The sequence below is a fragment of the Bacillus rossius genome, chromosome 5 (assembly GCF_032445375.1).
Source record: "Bacillus rossius redtenbacheri isolate Brsri chromosome 5, Brsri_v3, whole genome shotgun sequence".
In the NCBI taxonomy this organism is placed as follows: domain Eukaryota; kingdom Metazoa; phylum Arthropoda; class Insecta; order Phasmatodea; family Bacillidae; genus Bacillus; species Bacillus rossius.
This window is the reverse complement of record NC_086333.1, coordinates 11,574,414-11,596,356: the sequence shown is the minus strand read 5'-3', so window position 1 is coordinate 11,596,356 and position 21,943 is coordinate 11,574,414. Positions and strand designations below refer to the sequence as shown.

The following is a 21,943-nucleotide window of genomic DNA, read 5'->3' as shown; positions in this document are numbered from 1 at the left end:
TTTAAAGAATATCTTAATTTTTTTTAATGAAAGGTCTAATTCCTCTCTAATAACAACAAAATGTTTGATCATCAATGTTTATTGTGATTTATAGGAGTAATAAATTATATAGCTATTATTCCAAAATCTTATAGTTAAAATTATCTGAATAAGTTATATGCTAAATGCGTACCTACTTATTAAAAATTAAAAACATTAAATAGTTCTTTCTTATTCCGTAGGAAATCCCTGAATGTACTTCATATGGGTGCACTTGCTCTACATGTATGTAGAATCTTCCTCTTGTGAGGAAATACCCCTTTCTGTGTTTAAGTCATATTCAGATGGTTGGAAAAAAAATACAGTTTTTTGTTTTGCTATAAATCCAATTTTTTTAGGTTTAAACCAGGTTTTTTTTATTTTGTTCTCACCATGTTCAAACTATGTGTGTATATATGAATTCAGATGAATTAATAATTTTTGTCACAATTTCTGATATCAGCTACAATATGTTATGTATATTTAAATTTATTTTTAAGAACATCCAACAACTGCCCCATTATTAAGTTTTTTGTCCACTGATTCTAAAATACCAAAGAGTTTGCACATATATGTTACTAAAGTACCGAAAGATAACTAACGTTGTGACAGTACTACAGTGTGTACAACATCAGGGTGGCCACTCACCGGGAAAACCGGGATTTATCAGGGAAATCACGTTGATCGGGAATTATCAGGGAAATGTAAGGGAATTTTTTTGATAACCGGGAATTTTTTGTGTCATGTATATTTCCGCAGAGCTGCCAAACATTACGGATTTTCCGTAATTATTACGGAACATCGCTGGTTTATTACGGAAACGAGGCTTTGTGCTGCACGGTAACGGAAAAAAATTCCGTTTCTGGTGTGCGTGTTTCGTGAACGCAGTTCGAATACATCACGTGTTTGCGCAGATAACGGAACTAGTAAGTGTGCGCATGTACTGTCGAAATAAGTAGATTAATTCTTGTGTTTTGTAATAGATATGGTACGGTATTGCGTCCGTTGTACGATACAACTAGTACATATTCTCGGACTTTTCGTTTGTTAGCTACTCACATCAAGATAATTTTTTTACGGTGCTTTGGCTAACCTGTGTTGTGTTAATTACTTTCTTGAAAGCCATTCTTTTCGTCAAAGTGTTTTTGTCGTGTCTACAGACGTGAAACCTGTTTATGTTGTTCGATAGTGTTGTGTTCTTCAGTGCCGATTGTAGAAATGAAGCGTGTGACAGAACAATGTGTATCTGGGGCAAAAAAAAAGAACGCTATTCTTCAGAACTTTCGCCAAACTATTCAAAAGAATGTCCTTGCTTGTCATCTTCAAATGTTTTGGAACGCCACGCGTTTTGTAATGTATGCACGTTTGACTTTTCGATTGCGCATGGTGGAAAGGATGACTGTAGACGGCATATTAAATCAAAGAAACATGCAGAACATTTTAAAGCCGTGACGAGCAATAAATCTATATCGTCGTTTTTCGCTATATCTGAAGAAACGAAAGTAACAAACGCAGAGTTATTGTTTACAAGTTTTTTGGTAGAACACAATTTACCGATAGCAGTAGCCGATCATTCGGGTAATTTGTATAGAGCTATGTTTCCGGACTCAAGAATTGCACGGAAATACAGCTGTGCAAGAACAAAAACATCTGCCTTAGTGGAGAGGAGTATATGGCTGGTGAAACTAAATTGAAACTGTTGAATCTTTAGTAAGTGGACCATTTGCTTTAGCTACAGATGGGAGTACTGATTGTAATGCAGTGAAGATTTATCCATTAGTTGTTTCATTTTTAAATCAAACACAAGGTAAAATTTGCACTGTACTGTTATCCCTTGTTGAGAGTACTAAGACTAAGAATATTTCGCAACTAGAAATGTTACACTTCAAATCAAAAATGAATGTAAGAACAGTTATCAAAAGTTGTGTGAAAAAATGTTTGAGCGCTCACCACTGAAATACTCCATTACTAGGGACAGGAAAAAATCGCGGGTTCAATGACCTGTAGAATGAACTCCATAGTTCTGCTTACTCTCGGTCAAATGCCACCCACTCATTGGCTGCTGTCTTTTGAGACGTCCCAACGTAGCAGCCTGAGATTCGATAAATCTTTGGTCGGGTGTTTCTCATTGGCCCAGAGTCATCCAGGTGAGTAGTGAGCCAATAGCAGAGGCAGCACTGAGGTATAACTATTTGTATTTTAGCCTATCGCGAAATGAATTTGCGAATTTTTCCGGTCTCTAGACATAAAACAAAACACAGACTGCAGGTCATTGAAAGGGACGCTATAATGTAAGGTGACATATTTAAAATGTATTATGTTATTTAACGAACTTCCGTATGTATATAATGAAGAAAATACAGCAGGGTGCTAAAATGTGAGTAATCTCTTTCTATAATATTATATTATTTCATCAAAATTATGTTTTTTTTTGTAATTGTAAATATCAGGAAAATTTTGAATTTTTAATCAGGGAAATCAGGGAAAAATCAGGGAATATTTTTGGTGACTGTGAGTGGCCACCATGAATAATAATAAACTCACCTAACCTTAATGTCATAAATGCTTAAAAAAACACACACACTCTCTCTCTCTTTACTCTTCAGTCTTGTGGATTATCAGTTAGTAAAATAAAAACATCAAGATTAAGTAGTTAAAAAAATAAAGCTAGTTCTTTCCTTTTTGTATTACAGGTCACATCACATCACAGTTGGTTGTATTTGTTAAATGCTTTAAACAAAAATACAAGTTTAGATGCTTTTTCTATGCCTAACTTATTACGTACTTTAGAATGCACAAATCCAAATGATGAGAATACTGTCTCTACACTCGCTGAAGAAGCTTGTGCTGTAATAAACTGTTCAACAGGAAGAAAAACTACATCATTAAAATTCTCAATTTCATTCCTCTGACTTCTCCACCACTCATATGTTGTAACTTGTAATGTTACTTCATTCTCAAACAGCAACTCTTGAAAAGGTAAGCTTTTTGATTGAAATTTAACAATTAATGGAAGCAGTGAACTCTTAGAATACCTTGATTTTGCAAACTCATATGCTATGCGTTTTTCTTCTTCGGTCAAATCAATGTCAACATCCAGTGATGATTTTTTTTCTTTTGGATCCAGCATAAAAGCTAAAAAAAAAATGAGCAGATGTCAATGCCATATTATTATCTTTTGTGGCTTCCATTTTCATTTGAAGATTCTTCCACACGATCACTGAGTCAGAAATAGTGCATTTATTTTTTACATGCTTTATATTAGCTTCACCTGTATGTTTGTTTGTCTGTCCGTCTGTAACTCTTTCGACTAAGAGTGAGTGGCTCATCACTGTAAAATGTCCCACCAATTTCATTACGTTCGTTAGCCGAGCGGTCTAAGGCGCGCGACTTCTGTGACGTCAGCTTTTGGATTCAGCGATCGTGGGTTCTACTCCCGGCCATGCCGAAAAAAAAAATGGTTTTTTTTCCCGGTAAATTCTAAGATTATATCCATACATCTAACTGTAAATGATTCGGAGAGATTTTACCATTTATTTGTGACGTTGCAACTCCAAATAGTTATCTCAGATGGTAATAGATAGTGTCAGTAACTCATTTCCCTATGATAATTATACATAAATATAGTTTAAAAAACTAAAAAAACATGCTTTTAAAGAATATCAAACTAAAAAGTTAAAAATAAATATAGTTTAAAAAACTAATGTAAAGAAACATGCTTTTAAAGATTATCAAACTAAAAAGTAAAAAATAATTTTAAAATTTAATTTATGACAATAGTATATAAGCAATACTAGTATAAATGAGAAAAAAGCATGGGGCGCTGAATATACAAAAAATATGGCACACAGCGCCTCAAGCTTTTTTCTCATTTATACTAGTATTGCTTATATACTATTGTCATAAATTAAATTTTAAAATTATTTTTTACTTTTTAGTTTGATAATCTTTAAAAGCATGTTTCTTTAGTTTTTTAAACTATATTTATTTGAACTTCATCAAGGGCTATGGAAATAGGCTTCAAAATATTAAGTAAGTCCTCTACATTCCGTTTCAATGTCATATTAGAAATTTGGTTCTGTACTACTTTATCAATAGTGTCACGATGTTCCTCACAAATTTGTAACAGAGTTCCCCAACCTTTAACATATGTCTCAAGGCAGTCTACCATTATATTCGAACGCACTTCACTTGGTGGGATTAATTTTGGAACATCATATCATCTGTAACATGCATTAGCAAAGTGGTTGTTTCAGAAATATTTCATTATGTGTAACACATGTTCTGTCACATTTAAAATATTCAAGTCATTTGCTAACAAGTTTAATATGTGATCTGAACATCTATAAGTGCTGATATTCAAATCTTCGTTATTTTCCAAAAGTTGGCGCATTTACGACACATTGGCGGCATTATTAGTAACACCAGAGAGAACCTTGCACCTAAAGTCCTTATCACACATTTTTATACTGTCAACAGCCACTTCTGACAGATAATTTGTAGTATGAGCATGACCAGATGTGTCAACTGTGTTCACTAAATATACATTACCTGATTTGGTCATTACTGTAGCACATATTATTGGTTCATTATGGACATTTGACCAGCCATCAAACCCAAGGCACACACTTTCATTTTCCAGAGTAAGGGAACAGTTTTTTTCTTCTTCTTCATAAATGGCAACTAGTAATGGACCACTAATTTCTTTTCTGTTTGGTGGGGTATAGCCTGGGCGAAGCTGTTGCTCAAGTTCCACAAACTGTGGATGTTTGACACTACGAAAGGGTGTATTTGTTGCAAATATAAAGCGAGCTACTTGCTGGTCCAAAGACTTTTTCTGCACTCATGTTGATCGAACAATGTAGGAATCCATTGATATGCTACTTTTAACTTTTTTTTCTTTCAACAAAAGTACATCTTGACTCATTACCTTTGTTTGATGAAGTCGCAGATGATGTAAGATGAGTGAATGTATGAGTTTGGCTTGTGGAAGGTGTAATGCAGTCTGAAAAATAAATTTTTTTCTTATTTATTTCGTTCCAAATTACAAATGGGGAAAAGTATTTGAAATGAAAACTTTTAGCTCTCATAATAACTCTGAACCTATTATGAACAACATGGTTGCATGCTTTCCTACTGAAAGCTAACTACATAAAGCTGGGCTCATGCATGAAAATTGAGAAAACATTAAGAATTTAGAAATATGCAGCAAGTGCCAATAGTGCACTGTTTTTGATACACAATGACAATATCGTTATAAATAAAGAACAATATTAAATATTTTAAAGAACAGAGACACCATAATATTATATTAGGCCATCAAAATCATTAATAAAAGTCAAACTTCAAAACTATGAATGCAATTTAAACACAGTCAAAAGAAAAATAAAATATGAACAAGCTTAATGATGTTACTATTGGTATGTGAAATGTGACTTCTTTTAAGTTAAGAATTAAAACTTCAAAGTGACTTGGTTTCTTATTAAATATTAATTAAGAAATGTAGCAAATTTAACATAGCCATGTTTCTGTTTAAATCATGAGACAGACAATATTACACCTGATGGATCTTACCTGCATCATCATCTTCAACTTGCATAACTGAACTTTCACATTTAGATAGGTGATTTTTCATTCTAACAACTTGACCCTCAAGTTCAGTGACACATTTTTTACATTTGGCCCTCACACCTTTTCTTGATTCCTTCTTAACTTCTTCAAATGAAAGCCATACAATATCCCGCTTTCTGCCACTCATGTTGAACCAGTGAAGTTATAGCATCAAACAATTGAAGTCCAGCAACTCTGCACATCTGAATATGACTTAACCACAGTAAGGGTATTTCCCTACAGGAGGAGGATTCTACATAGAGTGGGTGTTCCCTACAGAAAAGGTATTTCCCCACAGGAGTAGGATTCAACATAGAAAGGGTCTTCCCCACATAATAAGTGTTATAATGCTATAAAGTACAGTAAGGGATTTCCCACAGAATAGAAATTAACTATGTAATGTTTTTAATTTTTAAGGTGTATTTAGTAGAGTATTATTTAGGTATAAAAAATTAATAAAGATAATTTTTATTAAAGGTTCTTGATTAGGATATAATTTTTCCCCTGTAAATCACAAAAAAACATTAATGACCAAACATTTGTTGTTATTAAAGAGAAATCAGACCTTTCATTAAAAAAAGTTTAGACATTCTTTAGAAAAATTATTTAAAAAGTTTGATTTTTTTTTTTTACATAAACCACTTCGTTTGAACATGATTTAAACCATTGTATTTTAAATCAGCCATTCAGATGTGCAGAGTTGCTGGACTTCAATTCTTTGATGCTATAACTTCACTGGTTCAACATGAGTGGCAGAATGCGGGATATTGTATGGCTTTTATTTTTATTTGAAGAAGTTAAGGAGTCAAGAAAAAATGTAAAAAACATGGCAACGAACTTGAGGGTCAAGTTATCAGAATGAAAAATTACCTCTAGAGAAAGCATCCAAATTTGTATTTCTGTTTAAAGCATTCAACAAAAACAATCTACAGTGATGTGATATGACCTGCCATACAAACAGGAAAGAACAAGCTTAATTTTTTTAAACTGATAAACCACAAGACCAAAGGGAAAAGAGTGTGTGTTGTTTTCTTTAACCATTAATTTATTAATGACATTTAGGTTTGGCGAGTTTATTCTGTTATACACACTGTAGTACTGTCAACTGACAGTTCGTCGTTTGCATTTGTTACAGCGAAAAGAGCATTATCGCTACCTTGGTTCACATATTTGCATAAGTACATGATCGATTTGACGGAGTTACAGTATTCTACATTGTTGTAAGCCTCAAAAGCCTTGGACAATATCGGCGAAAATGCCACAATTCAACAATTGTCCACATTAACATCTTGTCCTTTGACCTTCACAACTGCAGATTGCTCATTGTTCGCAACTGATCGCCGACGATACAATGGGTATCGGTCATTGCCAGTGATGGTGACAGCAATCAGGTTTCTCGGGTATCGCTTGGAACACTTACCATCGAACTTACAGGTCAAGTCGTTGAAAACCCCGCAAGGTCCATGGGTCATATTCTTAGTCACCACTGCATGCAATTTCGAATCAACAGTTCCATCATCCAGCTTGATTTTGTCAACTAACCAAACCAAAATGTGCGCCTGAGGCAGACCATGCTTTTGCCATTAAACGGAGTACATCCAACAATGAACCCGATGTTATGACTGTCAGATGGTATCCAATCCAATGCAATTTTGAACAATTTGATCAATTCGTTGTTCTGAGGAAGAAATGTTTGCAATTCTCTGACAGTGTCTCGCTTCGTTATCGGATTGTGAGCACAACGCTGATTAACTTCCGCATCCAAATTGCCCATGAAATAAATTTGTAAGAATTGATGATCCACATTGGGTGGTGGTAACAGCGCTCCTACTAAATGATATATTTGCCCTTCAATCTTGAAAGTGGGCATAAAAATGTCCCGTACAATATGCGTCGCGCCAAACTTCATTTGGAAATAACTTTTACACTGTTGGATGTTGGCCAGGAAATGGGTAGAATCACTTCCTGTTCCAGAAAATAATTGGCATAATGGCTCTTGTGGCGGGACCAATTGTGGCAATTTCCACCCGCACAACAAAATTCAGGAGATTCACCGCTGAATTTCAATGCCTTATACTGCGGACAAACGACTGACATTTCTCCAATCAGTACTGATCTGTCCACACCATAATCGATTTCCAGATCGTAGTGGAATACCGCTCTTTCCAGGTTCACAGAAGCACCGAATCGGCTCAATCGGGTATGTTCATTGTGTCGTGCTCGCTGGCGTTCTTCAGTCGCTGTCAAACGTAATTTGCACATGCCAATACGACTATTTTCATTATCCCTCGCTCACTGGTCATCAGTGTGGTTCTCTCGTGAAGTAGCTCGTTGCGCATTTAAATGACTTCGACAACCTATGTCAGCTCGTCCTCTCCTTGGCATTGTAATGAGCACTGTAAAACAGCATGGAATTGTTTTCATAATCACTGAAATCTGTAGAACTTACCTTGAGAACTTTACAACTTATTATTAACCTCAAACTTATTCCTTGAGTTTTGCTAAAACACATTGCAATTAATTTGTGGTTATGTCTAAGCCTGCAAAGTCAGTTTGCCTTAATACAAAGGCTGATCAAAAATAATGTTCGCAGAATGTAATTAAATTTGCTTTAACCAAATCTATTCTCAAAATCCACTACCTTTCTTTTACGAAAAAGATTTTAAATGTAAAAGATTTCACAAAATCGCACAGAATTAATAACAGTCATGCATGGCACAGCTTTTATTTATTGAGTCTCGCTGAAACACATTCAAGGAATTTTTTTTTATGTCTAAGCCTGCAAAGTCAATTTACCTTAAATAGAATGGCTGATCAAAAAGAATGTTCACAAAATGTAATTAAATTCGCTTTAACCAAATCATTTCTCAAAATCCACTATCTTTATTTAACACGAAATGAAAAAAAACATAGAAGAGAAACGGTTATGCATGGTGCAGCTGTCAAACGAAAGGCCCGCCACGTACGCCATCTATTGAATATAATAGGAAAAGGCAATTCCCATACAAAATGACCAATTTTGATTTTTTCATTATTTCGGTTGTTTCTTTGGATTTTTCCAAATGTTACTTTTTCCTAAACCACCCCAGTATTGAGGTGAACAAAAAAAAAAGAATTATTCAAACCACTCGAGCCAGTTTTTAGTTTTTGCAAGACTAATGTGCTGCAATTAATTTTAATATACAGAGACTAACTATTGCCCGGCATGTGTTGCAATGCTTCTTTAATTTATTTTTCAAATTTTTAAAACAGCTATATATAAACAGTGTGTGTGTGAGTGTGTCTCTATCCCGCTCTATGTCTATACCTCTCTGTAACTCTCTATATCTCTATCTATCTCTATCTATCTCTATCTGTATAGCTCTCTCTATACCTAACTCTATATCTATATATAAACCTCTTCCTCCCTCTACCCCTTTCTCACGCTCTCCCTCCTTCTATCTTCCTCTGTCCCACCCTCCCTCCCACCATTATTATTCGAACAATAGCAAAGAGGAAATACTATAAAACACTTACAGGTAACTCTCCATACGACTCGCGCGCCACCTTAAATTCTTCTTTAAGGGTTGGGGTTATCGTAATCTACCCTGGACAGTGACCTTCCTTGTGTTTAGAAGGTCAAGTGTGCAAAATTACATCGAGATTGGATCAGTGTTTTAGGAATGCATAGAGGACAAACATAGAAACATTCAAAAGTAATTTGAAGTGGCAATTTCCATACAAAATTACCTAATTTTATTTTTTTAGATTTTTCGGCTGTTCCTTTGGGTTTTTCCTAATTTTTTTTGTTCCCAGCTCCTTTGGAATGAGGCGATCAAAACAAAAAAAAATCATTCGAACTGGTTGAGCTGTTTTTTAGTTTTTGTGAGACTAACGCACTGCAATTGATTTTTATATATAGATATTTATTGCTATAGTTATAAACATTAAACTGATAGTGGCTACTTTTAATTCCATGACATATATAAAAAATAGAATTGTTGCAGTATCAAAATAGATAAAACCCAGTAGAAATAATGAAATTATGATACTTGAAAATTCACATCTTCACTGGTTGGCGCCCTAGACTTGAGAGTATATATATTTTTAACTGTAATTTACTACACATGTGATACACGACTATAGGTAGTGCTACAACACATGTAACCAATAATACCAGCAGTCCATTTAAGTGTAATATTTTAGCTCATTCAAATTTTAGGTACAATTGTTTTCACAAATTTGGATCTGTAGAAACCAGGTAAAAATTAACCTCGGGTGACAGAAATAATTAACTTATCGTAGTTTGTGTTAAAACAACTGCCTTGTGTTTGTTTATTGTAATGTTGTGCTTCCTTTTAAACATGACAGTAGGAGTTCAGGTAGACCTCACAGGTGGAACAGTCTGGTTGATTTCGCTAGCACCATGTCATTGTGACATGCTGAACTTCTTAATGGTAACCATATGTATGTTTGCAATATTTACTAATGTGTAATGCTTAAAATGAATTCTAGTAAGAATTGTGAGATTTATGTCTTCAATTGTTAAACATTAACTTAAAGTTAAGCTGTTAAAGTTGTAACAACCCAGATTACAGCCTTCCTCATGCAATCCAGTAATAATCATTTGTTATAAATTTGTTGTCATATTTCAGGTTAGGTTTTCAAAAGATGTAAGATTTTTCCCATTCAGAAGTTATTGTGAACGTAATTCTCTGAGTTTATTGTTTTTATTTTTAAAATGAATAAGTTTATTTTTCTAGTATATATTTTTTTGCTGGCTTCTTTGTGTGGGAAGGCATGCTGAAGTGATTTTCCTTCGTTATTTCCACGACCGAGGCTTTGTTTCACACGCTAGGAGTGTGAGTCACAGTCACGGGAGTGTGAGAAAGAGACCAAATCGCTGCGTCGTGGGAACAGAAGTAAGCATTTCGTGGAAGCTTCTGTTGCTATGCGCCGTGATTGGCTGGAAATTACGTCAGCGAGCCCAGGACACTGCCCGCACAAAGGAGAGGAAGGCTGTAAGATCAGTCATTGTCCGAGCACCGGGCCGAGAGGTCGTTGTTCGGGCGATGGCTCAGTGTCATCTATATTTTTGAGGAACAGTTTAATTTTTGTTGTGCGCTCTGTCCGGAATATAGTGTAAGTTTTACATAAATAAATAAAACAGGTAATACATTGAACTTTGTGTATAAATTTCTTCTTTCTTCGTGACCTGCAACCTGTATGTTCCACTCATCACCAAATTTGAGCTAGCCGGAGGTGGTGAGTGGTGACAAGTTTTCACTGTAGCAGTTAAATCATCTTCCTAACTGTGAAGTGAAATGTTTTGGTTGTGGTGGATTTGAAAGTAACTAGAAACTAACTGTAGGTTATAACATATTGTTTATATTTACATTCCACACTTGGACAAAAATAGAAAGTTTGTTTTGTGTTCTAGGCCTTGAGAATAGTGCTGCAATGCATTGAATCCCACGCAAACCGTTATGGTCGATACATCGTGCCATTGCTCTCCGTCAGCGCAGACTTCTATGTTCGAGTGTTCGTGAGGGTGCGAACAAGCGCAGCTGCGTGCAAGCAGAGCGTCAGGTAACACACCAACATTCCTCTCAATACTTTGTGTGTTCAAATTGATTCATACTTTTTTGTAAGAAGCAGTAACTATCTTATTTAGTGTGTTGGTCTTATAACATTAAGGACTTGGTTCTAGGACATGTTGTGATTCAGTGCTGTATGAGAGCATTGTTCGTGGTGTTTGGAGGGAGAAATTTATCGCAGGTGTATCATGTGGCCTGCCGCTGGGCAGCGGGTGGGGGAAACATGAGAGAGACGATGCTGTTACCTATGCATTATCCAACATTTGATACTAGCACCTACCTGCATATTTGTTCAGATGGATTTAGTTATTGCCACCTGTGCCACAAGCATGCCAGTTGTGTATAAGTGTTATTTTGTGTTCCTTTTCAGTTGTAAGTAATTTCATGGGTTTGTATCATTCCAGACAGTGCCTTGCTAGAAGAACAATGTGTTATTGTCTCTCATGAGTGACAAGTTAATGCACAAAAATTTGCGGGATTTTGAAAAGTGTTTTTTTTTTTGGGTTCCACTATTGATGATTTGTCAGGGAATTTACATGCTTTTCTTAAGAAAATAAAAAGAGTTTGAAAATAAAATTTTTACTTTAAACCAAAATTACCTAACTATGCCATTTTCTAATGATACAGTTCCACGCAAAACATTTATCAGCAACAAACAGCCCGTCACTGGGAAACATGAAAATTGTGAAATGTAAAATTTTATTTTAGATTTAAAATATATATGTTTACATCCTGCGTTTGCCTTTAAATTCACAGTACAAATGGAGAATGCCATTGTTCTCGAGCAAAGACAACGGCACACCGAAGCCTCGCTGAAGGCTTAGGCTGTCGTCTTTGGTCGACAATTTTTTGTGTTTAAATATCTGGAAATAAGTAGAACAGCACGACCTGGTCCACGGGCATGAAGTGGTCCACTCCACTTATGACAACCTGGCAGCCAGGCAATACAGAACCAACTTTTTATCTTAAACCAATCAGAGCATGAGAAACAAAACAGAGAAATATTCTAAAAACATATATGAGGTACTGTCCCCATTCTGTCACTTTTTCATACATTGGTAAATTCGGTGGGAATGTTTGTTATTTACCATTTTCAAACTATTATTACATCATGAAAATATTCTAGATCAATCTTGGTACGGAAAATTAGTAAAAAAAAAGGAATGTAGTGACTAATATAAAAAATTCTTAAATATTGTTCTAACTTGGCCAACAGTGTATGATTTTAAATAGATTTCAAAGAAATACTAGCTATTGTAGCTTTACCATGGTGTGACTTAACGGCGCGGGGTTCGCTGGACTGGTGGAGAAATTCGCATGTCTGCGCTAGTGGTACTGTTCAGGTAGCAAGGGTCACTTGTATCTCCGTCTCTCTCCCGCGTGGGACCTCTCTTTCTATTAGGTTTGGGCATTCCGGGTTAAGATTTTCTCCCAAGTCCCTTGACAGAAAGGGGGCGGGCTGCCATGTTACCAAACTTAAACGCTAGCAGGTACAGACAGAGACATTCTTGGAAGTGAGGTCATTCATCCCTGCCTTTCAGTGTTCGAAGACATCAGCTACCTAACTTACTCTTCGCTGCTAGACCTGCCAGAATATGGCTTACAGTGTGAAGTTCAACATTTGTGGAAGAGCGTTAAAAATGTAAATAAGAAAATGGTTTTTCTCTCTGATATAATTTTTTTTCTGAGAGGCACCCAGATATAAAAGATAGTAGTAAAGACAGATTAATTTACTAATTGGCTTTCGGTGAAATTTTTAAAGATAATGATTTGATTTTACATAACAGAATACTTTATCCAAGAAATTAGTCTGTATTTCAATTAAACAAAATTTGAAATTTTTTTTTAAGGTAATATAGTTTTTGGAAAGGGTTATAGTAAGAATAAATATGCACAGCAGGAATTTTCAAATAATATTTATTTCAGAAATTATTTTTCTGTAAATAACTGTACCGCTGAAAGTTGTTATATGCTTTGATTAATATATATTGATAAATCATATGCACATGCTAAAAATATTTGTTTAAAATACATTTTGGGAAAAATAGTTACGGGGAAGTAATTTTTTTTATTGCATACCATCCATTTCGGCTTAAATGAACACTTTATTAAATTAACCCTTGAAAACATCTCTGCTCAAAATTCTGTATAATGTAATATTTTCTAATAAGCATCCGATGAAGTTGGCAATGAATGCGCAAAAGTATAGTTCATTGCATTAATGTCTTATAAAAGGTGTAATATTTTAGTTGCCGGCTTTATGAGAACTAAAGTAGTCATTAGTATGTTGGCAGCATTTTGAAATTTGTTATATTTTCACATTTCTCCGTGATTTCTAAACATAAGTCACTACGTCAAGTTCAACGTAAGTTTCGCCGTTTAGCAGAATGATACAATACAAGATAAAGAAGATAGTAAGCACGGGTTTCAAAAGTGTTCAGCTAAGCCATAACACACAATTTTAAATGTATTACTAAGAAACCACCACAAAATACACAGAATGATACACTATGAATATATGTTTGGTCACAAAATAACTCTTATTACTTTGTGTTTTTTTAACCGAAACCAAGTTATGGATATTCTATGTACATTTGTACATATTTGTAGGAAAGAAACTTGTTACAAAGATTTTTAGTTCTTAAATTTTTTTCCAGTTTATACATTTATTTTACCAATACTGAGGCCCATAATCTATAGTCAAAACACCCAAAAACAATAGCAACACGAAAAATTATGATGACTTAACTACACTCGTAGGTTATACCTAATGTGTAGTTGCTGTAAGAACAAGCAATGCTTTTTCTTTGAGGTAACTAAAAAAAGTTATTCATATTTAACTACCAGCGTTAATATTATACTAAATAATATTATTTCAGGGTAAAAGGAAAAGTTAATGGCATATAAGTCACTATGAGCGCAAACATGGAAAAATAATCTACTGAAAAAGACAGCATCTTGCATTTGTTTCAACTTGTTATTACTTTCATAAAATCAATTTTCGTGGTGAAATACTGAGGCAAGGAATAGCCTCGGAGACTTATTTTAATACCTTGTAATTGTATCAAAAGTCCTAGAGAATGCAATGCACTTTCACTAATGCCAGAAGTAATCTCTAACAACTTTATGTGTAATATCCCAAACATATATTTAGGGAAGGGAATTTTTCGCGGTCGCGAATTATTCGCGAATTCCGAGGCAAAATGTGAATTATAGCTTAGTCACAAAATATAGCAAAACTTGCACATTATTGTTAATAAAAAAGTTTTAAACATAGTGGAACCTCGCTACTACGAGAGCTTACAATGGCGAGAAAAATCCTCGTAACGAGTACTCGTAATAACCGAACATAGAAAATTCAAGTCTAGTTTAAAATCCTGAACCTTACCAAAATGTCTAAAAGTAACTCCATAACTCCAAAACGGTGCACTGTAGTGAAAAAACGCATAGAATAAAAGTTGAAGCAGATTAAATTTCATAGAAAAGGCCTGTATAATTTTTTTGTATCTTCAACGGTTTTTTTTTTAATCGCGAATGAAATGGTCTGACTCCTGACCGAGCTACGCGACGCAAAGTAACCGCTGGCACCGTCGCCGCGCCGTGCTAGACGAAGGAAAGGTTTGTGTAGGGGAGGGGAGAGGAGATAAGTGGAGTGGAGAAAGGAAAATGTAGGAGGGAGGGAAGAGGGGAAGGACATCTGCCCTCCTCCCTCCTTATGCTGTTGCCGTTTCTGATGGGAAATATCCGGTGTCGCATGCCGAATATAAGTTATTGTGAGGGGTTTATTAATTAAAGTGAATTCTTTGTGTGGCGCATTTCAACATAGCGCCGGTACCCCTGGTTCCACCACACTACAACAAGACACAGGAAATTTTGTGGGAAAGCTCAGACGCTATCGTAATATTGCATCATTAAATCCTGTAAAGCTAGACAGGAAGAGTGCTTTTTTTTTTTTTTGCTGCCGAGCCTCCATTAACACGCTAACATACGCAACGTGGTCTCTCGTATACACACATGCACACACGCACACAGGGGACACGGCTCTAGTACACCGTACACAGGGGCTGGGTTATTTTTAGAATTACCCCTCTTCCGAAAGCCAGCCTAGCGGCAGCAAATGAACAGGCTGGAGGGGGAGGGGAAGGGCTTCTTGAAACAGCCGAGCGAGAAAGAGACAGAGAGAAAGGGAGCATATTGTCCGCCACCAGACCCCCTCCCCCTCCTCCTCACCCTTTCATTCTTTCTCGACAGCTAACTGTGAGTCATTGTCCGCCCAACAGCTGCTTAGCAGCAGAGAGGGGGTGAAGAAGGAAGTGGAAAAGAGGGGAATGACGCAGACTGGCTTGGCGCGTGAAATTGTAGAGAAGAGGGCAATAGTGACAAAGAGAGAGGCGGGTGGTTGGAATGCACGCAGGAAGGCGTCACTGTTGTTAGGCGACTATCTTTCGGGCTGCTCTACTCTAAAAATAGCTTTGCCTCCCTCATCTTCAACACACTTCACTACCCCCCTCGCAGCCCAACCGGGAAGCAAAACGACCTGCGCAGTGCACCTGCCCGACAGCAGTCACGGTAAAACCTGCCTAGCGCACGTACGTATGTAGATGTAAATAAACAAATTGTCTTGTACTACTGGCAAATATCGGTAATTTGATCATGGTGAATTAAAAACATTCTAAAGATGATTTGAAGTGAGAGTAGGTACTGAAAATGCCGAACAATAAATTAAGTGCTCGCGACAGGGCATTTCAATATCAGAAAAATGGATTCTATTGCTCAGATAGTCGCACCGTAATGTGCAAATTTTGTAAGTGTCAGGTTGCGTGGGAGCGTAAAGATTCTATAGAAAAACACCTAAAATCTGCCAAGCACATCAGTGCAGAAAAAGGTTGCCCTGAATCAAAATTACAGACTTTGTTCGCTACATGCTTCAGTAGTGCGGAAAGGAAGAAAAAAACTGCTGAATACCTCGGCAAACGAGTGATGGAAACTTTTCTGAAAGCAAATATTCCGCTAAAAAAACTTGAAAATCCGCATCTGAAAGATTTCCTGAACGAGTTTGTTGAAGGTGCTGGTGATATTCCTTGTCTAAGAGTACTAAAAGAAAAGCATCTTCCATCGATGCAGCAAGAGAGAGAGGATGTATTAAGAGAATAGGTGAAAGACAAACTTATAGTAATTCTGTGTGATGAAACTACGGACTCAAGAGGAAGCTTTGTATTTGTTGTACTATTTGAAGTAATTGATAGCAGTGACAAAATTGATACTGTTGTTGGTGATGTCCATACTCTGGAAACAGCCTAAAGAAGTACAACATTGACTTTGACAACGTGTTAGCGCTTGTTTTGGACTCTGCCAGATACATGGCAAAGTGTTTTGACACACTAAAAGACATCATGGCCGACCATGTGCTCATTGTGCAATGCTGGGCTCACAAGCTCAATTTAGTTGTAAATGAGCTTGGAAAAAACCTCCCTGAGCTTCAGAAGGCTCTTGCCAAAGTAAAGTCAGCATTTTTAAACACACACAAGAGAAAACATTTGTTTAAGAAGTTCCTGGATGAAAAGTTCCCATGTGAGGACATTCCCCTGTTTCCAATGCCAGTGTTGACGAGGTGGTCTTCCTGGTACGACTCCGCCTCCTACCTCGCCGACAATCTTGATGCCATTGTCGAATTTTTGACCAGTGATGAAATTTCCTGTATCAACAACACTGGAGTAGAGTACTTCACTACGGCATCAAGGGATGATGTTAAATGTGTAAAAATCCAGGCAGTTTTTGTTAAAGAAGTGTGTGAGGCTACTGTACACCTTATCAAGAAACTGGAAGGGTCATCATATCCCTGCAGTCACACACTCAGTGGTGAAATCTGCAAAATAGAGCAGGTTTTGCAGCTTGCTACAAGTGGAAACTTTGGGCAGAAAGTAAATGAGCTCTTGATTGCTTGTGAAAAAGCTGTCTTCAAAGGGAAAATCACATCTGCCTTGGTGACAGCAGCATCACATGCATCAACAAAACTCCTGTCATTAAAGACAGGTGATCCTTCTCAGAAATTTTATCAACATGTTGCTGTATTTGATCCCTCGGAAATTGTGCTCGAAAGCATCTCTCCCGAACTCGGCAAAAAATTGAAAAAGCTCTTCTTGCTCTCCAAGCTCTGTGAAGACATTTTACTTCAAGGGTACAAGGAACTGCAGTTTCTTGTGCAAAAAAAGTTGAGTGAAAACCAAACTGTTGACATTGTTTCACTCCTTATGGCAGTTTCAGTGAACCATCCTGACTTTGCTCGTGCTGCTTTGCAGTCTGTGTGGTTACCATGTGCTAACGTTGACTGTGAAAGGTTTTTTCTAACTACAACAACATTCTAAGGGATAAGCATCATCGCCTGAAACAAGAAAATGTTGAAATGTTCACTGCAATTTATTTTGAAAGTTAAACTTCGCTGTTTCCTCAGACATAGACATTATGTTAAAAAGAAAATATTATTCTCCAAGTGTTTCAGTGTATTACATTGTTTTTACAAGTATTTTCTAAGAGTTGCCTGTGTATTTTTGAAACTTTTTTTTTAGTAATTATTTGCAATAAATTAAATATTACCGTATTTGCTTTGTTTTCATATGTATTATGGCGTTTCCTCAGTTAAAAAACACTTCCCCATTTATTAATTCACAATTGGAAGCATCAGAAGGTTAAAATTGTTTATACATCATGAGAAAACTATTGCGGAATCATTAAAACACTTAATATGAAAACACCGATTTTCCCTTCCTGAAAGTACCGCTTTCTGGGTTTGAAAATACCGCTTTATGCCACTTGAAAGTACTGAAAAATTCCCTTCCCTACATATATTGTTTTAATGTGGTTCACCATCAATTGCATGTTGTGTGTCATTAAAACCTCTAAGCTTTGTTGGGTGACCAAAATTGACATGTAATTGTTCTGCGTGTAAATAAAGTCTATCCGAAAATTGTTTTGTTCTATGTATTATCTTATGGTTATGTGAAGAATTGCCAGTTTCTTAAAGAATAAAAAAAATTCCAGAAATGAATAATGTATGGTTTTCATATAAAAAAAATCATTATCAAACACTGCTTACACATGAATTATTTATTTATTAAGTCCCCAGCATTGAGTTTACAGGTTTTGAAATAAATCTTTATGAATATGAAAATTCATTTCACATTACCCCACAACAAAACCAGAAATGCACGGTATCTTCTGCACAAACATTTTTTATCTTTATCGCGCAATTGCAGTGGTTACATCTTGCCGGTATTAAAACCCCACGAATGTCAAATTAAAATTCTGAAATATTATTTACTTGGGGCATGAAATCAGCTTTTAAACTCATTATTAGGGGCAAGCATTTTACATGAAAAATTTGAACGCAGATCAGACAGCTACAAGGTTTCCGCTCCAGCGGTTTCTTCCTCGTGATTGGCAGCCGTCTGCGATGAGAAGTCATTGGCCTACTTGACAGTGCCACTGGGGACGAGTTGGCTTCTGTACTGGATTACTGAGATTGGTATTGCAACAGACATGTATCACATGTACCATGTTCACCATATGCATCCCCTTTATTATTATTAACAAATAATTAACTACAAAACACAGGTCAGCTATTCTTAATTATGTCAAGAAAGAGGTTATTTTGAATGAGATTCCATTCGGCAACCTAAGGTGCATAATAGACATAGAAATATAGTGCCCCAACAAAAAGATTTTAACATGACTGAAGTGTTTATTTAGTGCATTTCACAGTGAGAATAAAGTCGTGCCAACAATAATTATAAGTCACATAAAACACATCCTTTCACATTTTTAGAGTAACAGTTTGAGGAGATTCAGAAGTAAGCTGACACATTATTTTGTGGAAGAAAGCGTTTATTTTTGTAATAAACGCAAATCATTTTAATAACTTAGGTCCCCCTTTTGTCCACGGCATGATAAAGTAGAAAGATAATCAAGTACAGCACCCCAAATCTATCTGCATGGAATTGGTACTGCTTAGTTATATTTTACGATAAATCAATCACATTCAAAATATCAATACCGGTTAGCAAAGAACAACCTGAAAATTGTTGGTTAACCACAACTAATATGCTACGAACAAATTTTTTTGTTCTCTGAAATGTTCGTGAGCACTCAACATACATAAAATCCAGCCCATAAGCTGTGAAGATTAAACCGTGCTCTTTTGAGCTTACTTCCAGAATAAATAAAGGAAACGAGAAGAGAACATTCCTTTCAGTGTGGCTATGCAAGGTTTTGAAATATATTTTGGTAAAATTTTATTTTATTCGTTTCCACTTGAACTAATTTAATAAAATCTTTTACTCAAGCCCTTTATGACAAAGATTAATTTTTGGTAAATATAGGTTGGCAAACTAGCATGTAGCTTGTGATCTAGGCTATGCCTTTTCTTTGTTATACATCACAATAAACTAATATTTCAAGATAATTAAATTTTTTGCTCTTTTTTTGTTTTACAAAGGATTTATGAACAGATTAAACTATATATTAATTTAAAAAATATATCTTTTCCATTTGATATTGATAAATATAGCAAAAATATTTTTAACATTTGCAGTTACGTGTCCACCTGTCATGTAATATTTCTACTGTATCAGCTATTTAAATTATTTAGTATTTTTTATAAAGTTTAGAATGTAAGCATTTTGTGAATATTTTAAAATTATAATTTATATAATGGTAAATATTTGTTGTAAACGACTATCTCTATAATCCGCTGAGAGTAAAATATAAATTTAAATAAACCATTGAACTAACTTTCATTAAATTCTAATTCAGCTTATCTTAAAATCGAAAATTTCAGTTACATTACTTAATTTTATTGTTCTCAAAGAAGTAAAGCTTAAGCTATGTCCATAATTTTTTTTTCTTCCTTAGGCGTAAGACATAATCACGTTTTCTGACCTTCGTAATCAAATCCAGCAAGGGTGAATCCCTTATGTAACCCCATTTATCAGCTTACTTAATATTTTTATTGTTTCTATAAACATTATTTCTACCCCAAGTATCGAATATTGCATTTATAATTACTCATAGGTAGAGACCTGAAAAAAGTGGGGTTATTTTTTCTCAAAAGTGGTGTTATTTTCCCCAAAATTCGTGATATAAAAGCGAGGTTATTTTATTTAAAATTTATTTTTAATTTGACATCGTGGATGTTTCAAATGAAGTATTCTAAGTATTCTGAAGTATGTCTGATTATTTGATTAAACAAGTGTTAAGTATTTTTACTTTTGAATACATATGCTGATAACACACAATTGCATAGAAAATAACAAATTTAAATCATCATTTAACAAAGTAATACTTACTGAATACAAGAAATTTCACTAAAGGAATTTTGTCATAGAGCACTTAAAAAATGGTAAGGCTAGTAAAAGGGTAGGCCTAGACCTACGATGCTAAATCATTTTATTGCATTAGGATTTATTTTTACATTCATTCTGCATTCAAAGAAACTAAATAAGTTAGTGTCAATGTTTGTGGGGTAAAAAAAAGTAACATAACCTAAAATGCTACAGAAAAAGTAAGTTGGGCCTATTTACTCTAATACCACAGTAGAGTGGCCTATTAACATCAAGGAAATTAATTCACACACTTTTTGTAAAGAAATTGCGATGTCATATTTTTGTACTTTGAGTTTTGTCTACTTCGAAGCAGTAAAAATACTAAATAAAGTAGGCCTACAAGTTACCAACTTGCCACCATATTTTTACTAAATAGGCTTAAGTTACATTATATTACTTTACTAAACACGTGTGTATCACAAATATAATAAATATTTGGTGAGTAATTCGCCGAAATAATTTTAGGAAACACTTTTAATATTGCAGGTAAGTTGTGTACAGATCGAGGTGGTGTTTTCACACATTGCAAAATGCAAAAAAAGAAACGGAGGAGGGTGGGGAATGAGTTGAGTTATACCCAGCCTCGTGAAAGAAAAAAAAAATTATGCCTTCAGCTTATCAATGTGTATGGACATTGGCATTATTTTTTATTAAAACAGCGAGTTTTACCGACTCTCCGACATGGTTAGGCCTATGCACTGTAGGATCTAACAATACGATATTTAATGACCAAGAATTAATAAAAACAGAAGAGCTTAACTCAGAATGCAACGGGGAAAAATCCTACCTTCAACGAACTCATTTAACCATGACTTTAAATGTGGGACTTCTAATTTTTCCAGCGGTAAATTTGCCTTGGCGAATGCCTCTGTCGTTTTCATTGCCATGTGTTCAATGTCGATTTTACGTTGATTTACGCTTCCGAAATTCTCGACAACAGACGTCTGGATTTTCCTTTCAGAAGAACCATTCGTGTATTTTCTTTTAGAGTTGACATGACTTTTTGTGTGTTTTAAAACGGAATCTTTCCTCTCAAATACCACTCTGCAGTTGCAGTATTTACACATAAGCGTTGACGCATCTGACGCATAAACACCGGCACTTTTGAATTCGTCGGCTCGTTGCCGTACACTGACTGGAAGTTTTGGCATCTTTATACTTATAATAACGGCATGAAACTTTAGATAAATCACTCGTATGCGACAATCACGTCAAAACCCAAGAAGTGAAATCTGAAATGGCGATCGTTTCGCGTCGCGTGTGGATGTTTTACTCAAAATCGATTAGTCGAACTTATTTAGATACAGCGACTTAGAGAACACGTATATCAAAGAAAACGATAAATATCGATATATTCAATAG

General features: G+C 35.4%; 1 protein-coding gene across 8 annotated transcripts in view; it reads left to right on the top strand.

Annotated features, from left to right (window-relative positions):
• The window catches only part of LOC134531585 (tRNA (guanine(26)-N(2))-dimethyltransferase), a 161,593-nt gene that overhangs the window by 99,349 nt on the left and 40,301 nt on the right, over positions 1 to 21,943 (top strand). For all 8 annotated transcript variants that reach the window (XM_063367301.1, XM_063367303.1, XM_063367302.1 and 5 more), the window contains one exon: positions 11,048 to 11,196. In XM_063367301.1, the coding sequence (XP_063223371.1) occupies positions 11,048 to 11,196 (149 nt within the window). The remainder of the gene's footprint in view (positions 1 to 11,047; positions 11,197 to 21,943) is intronic.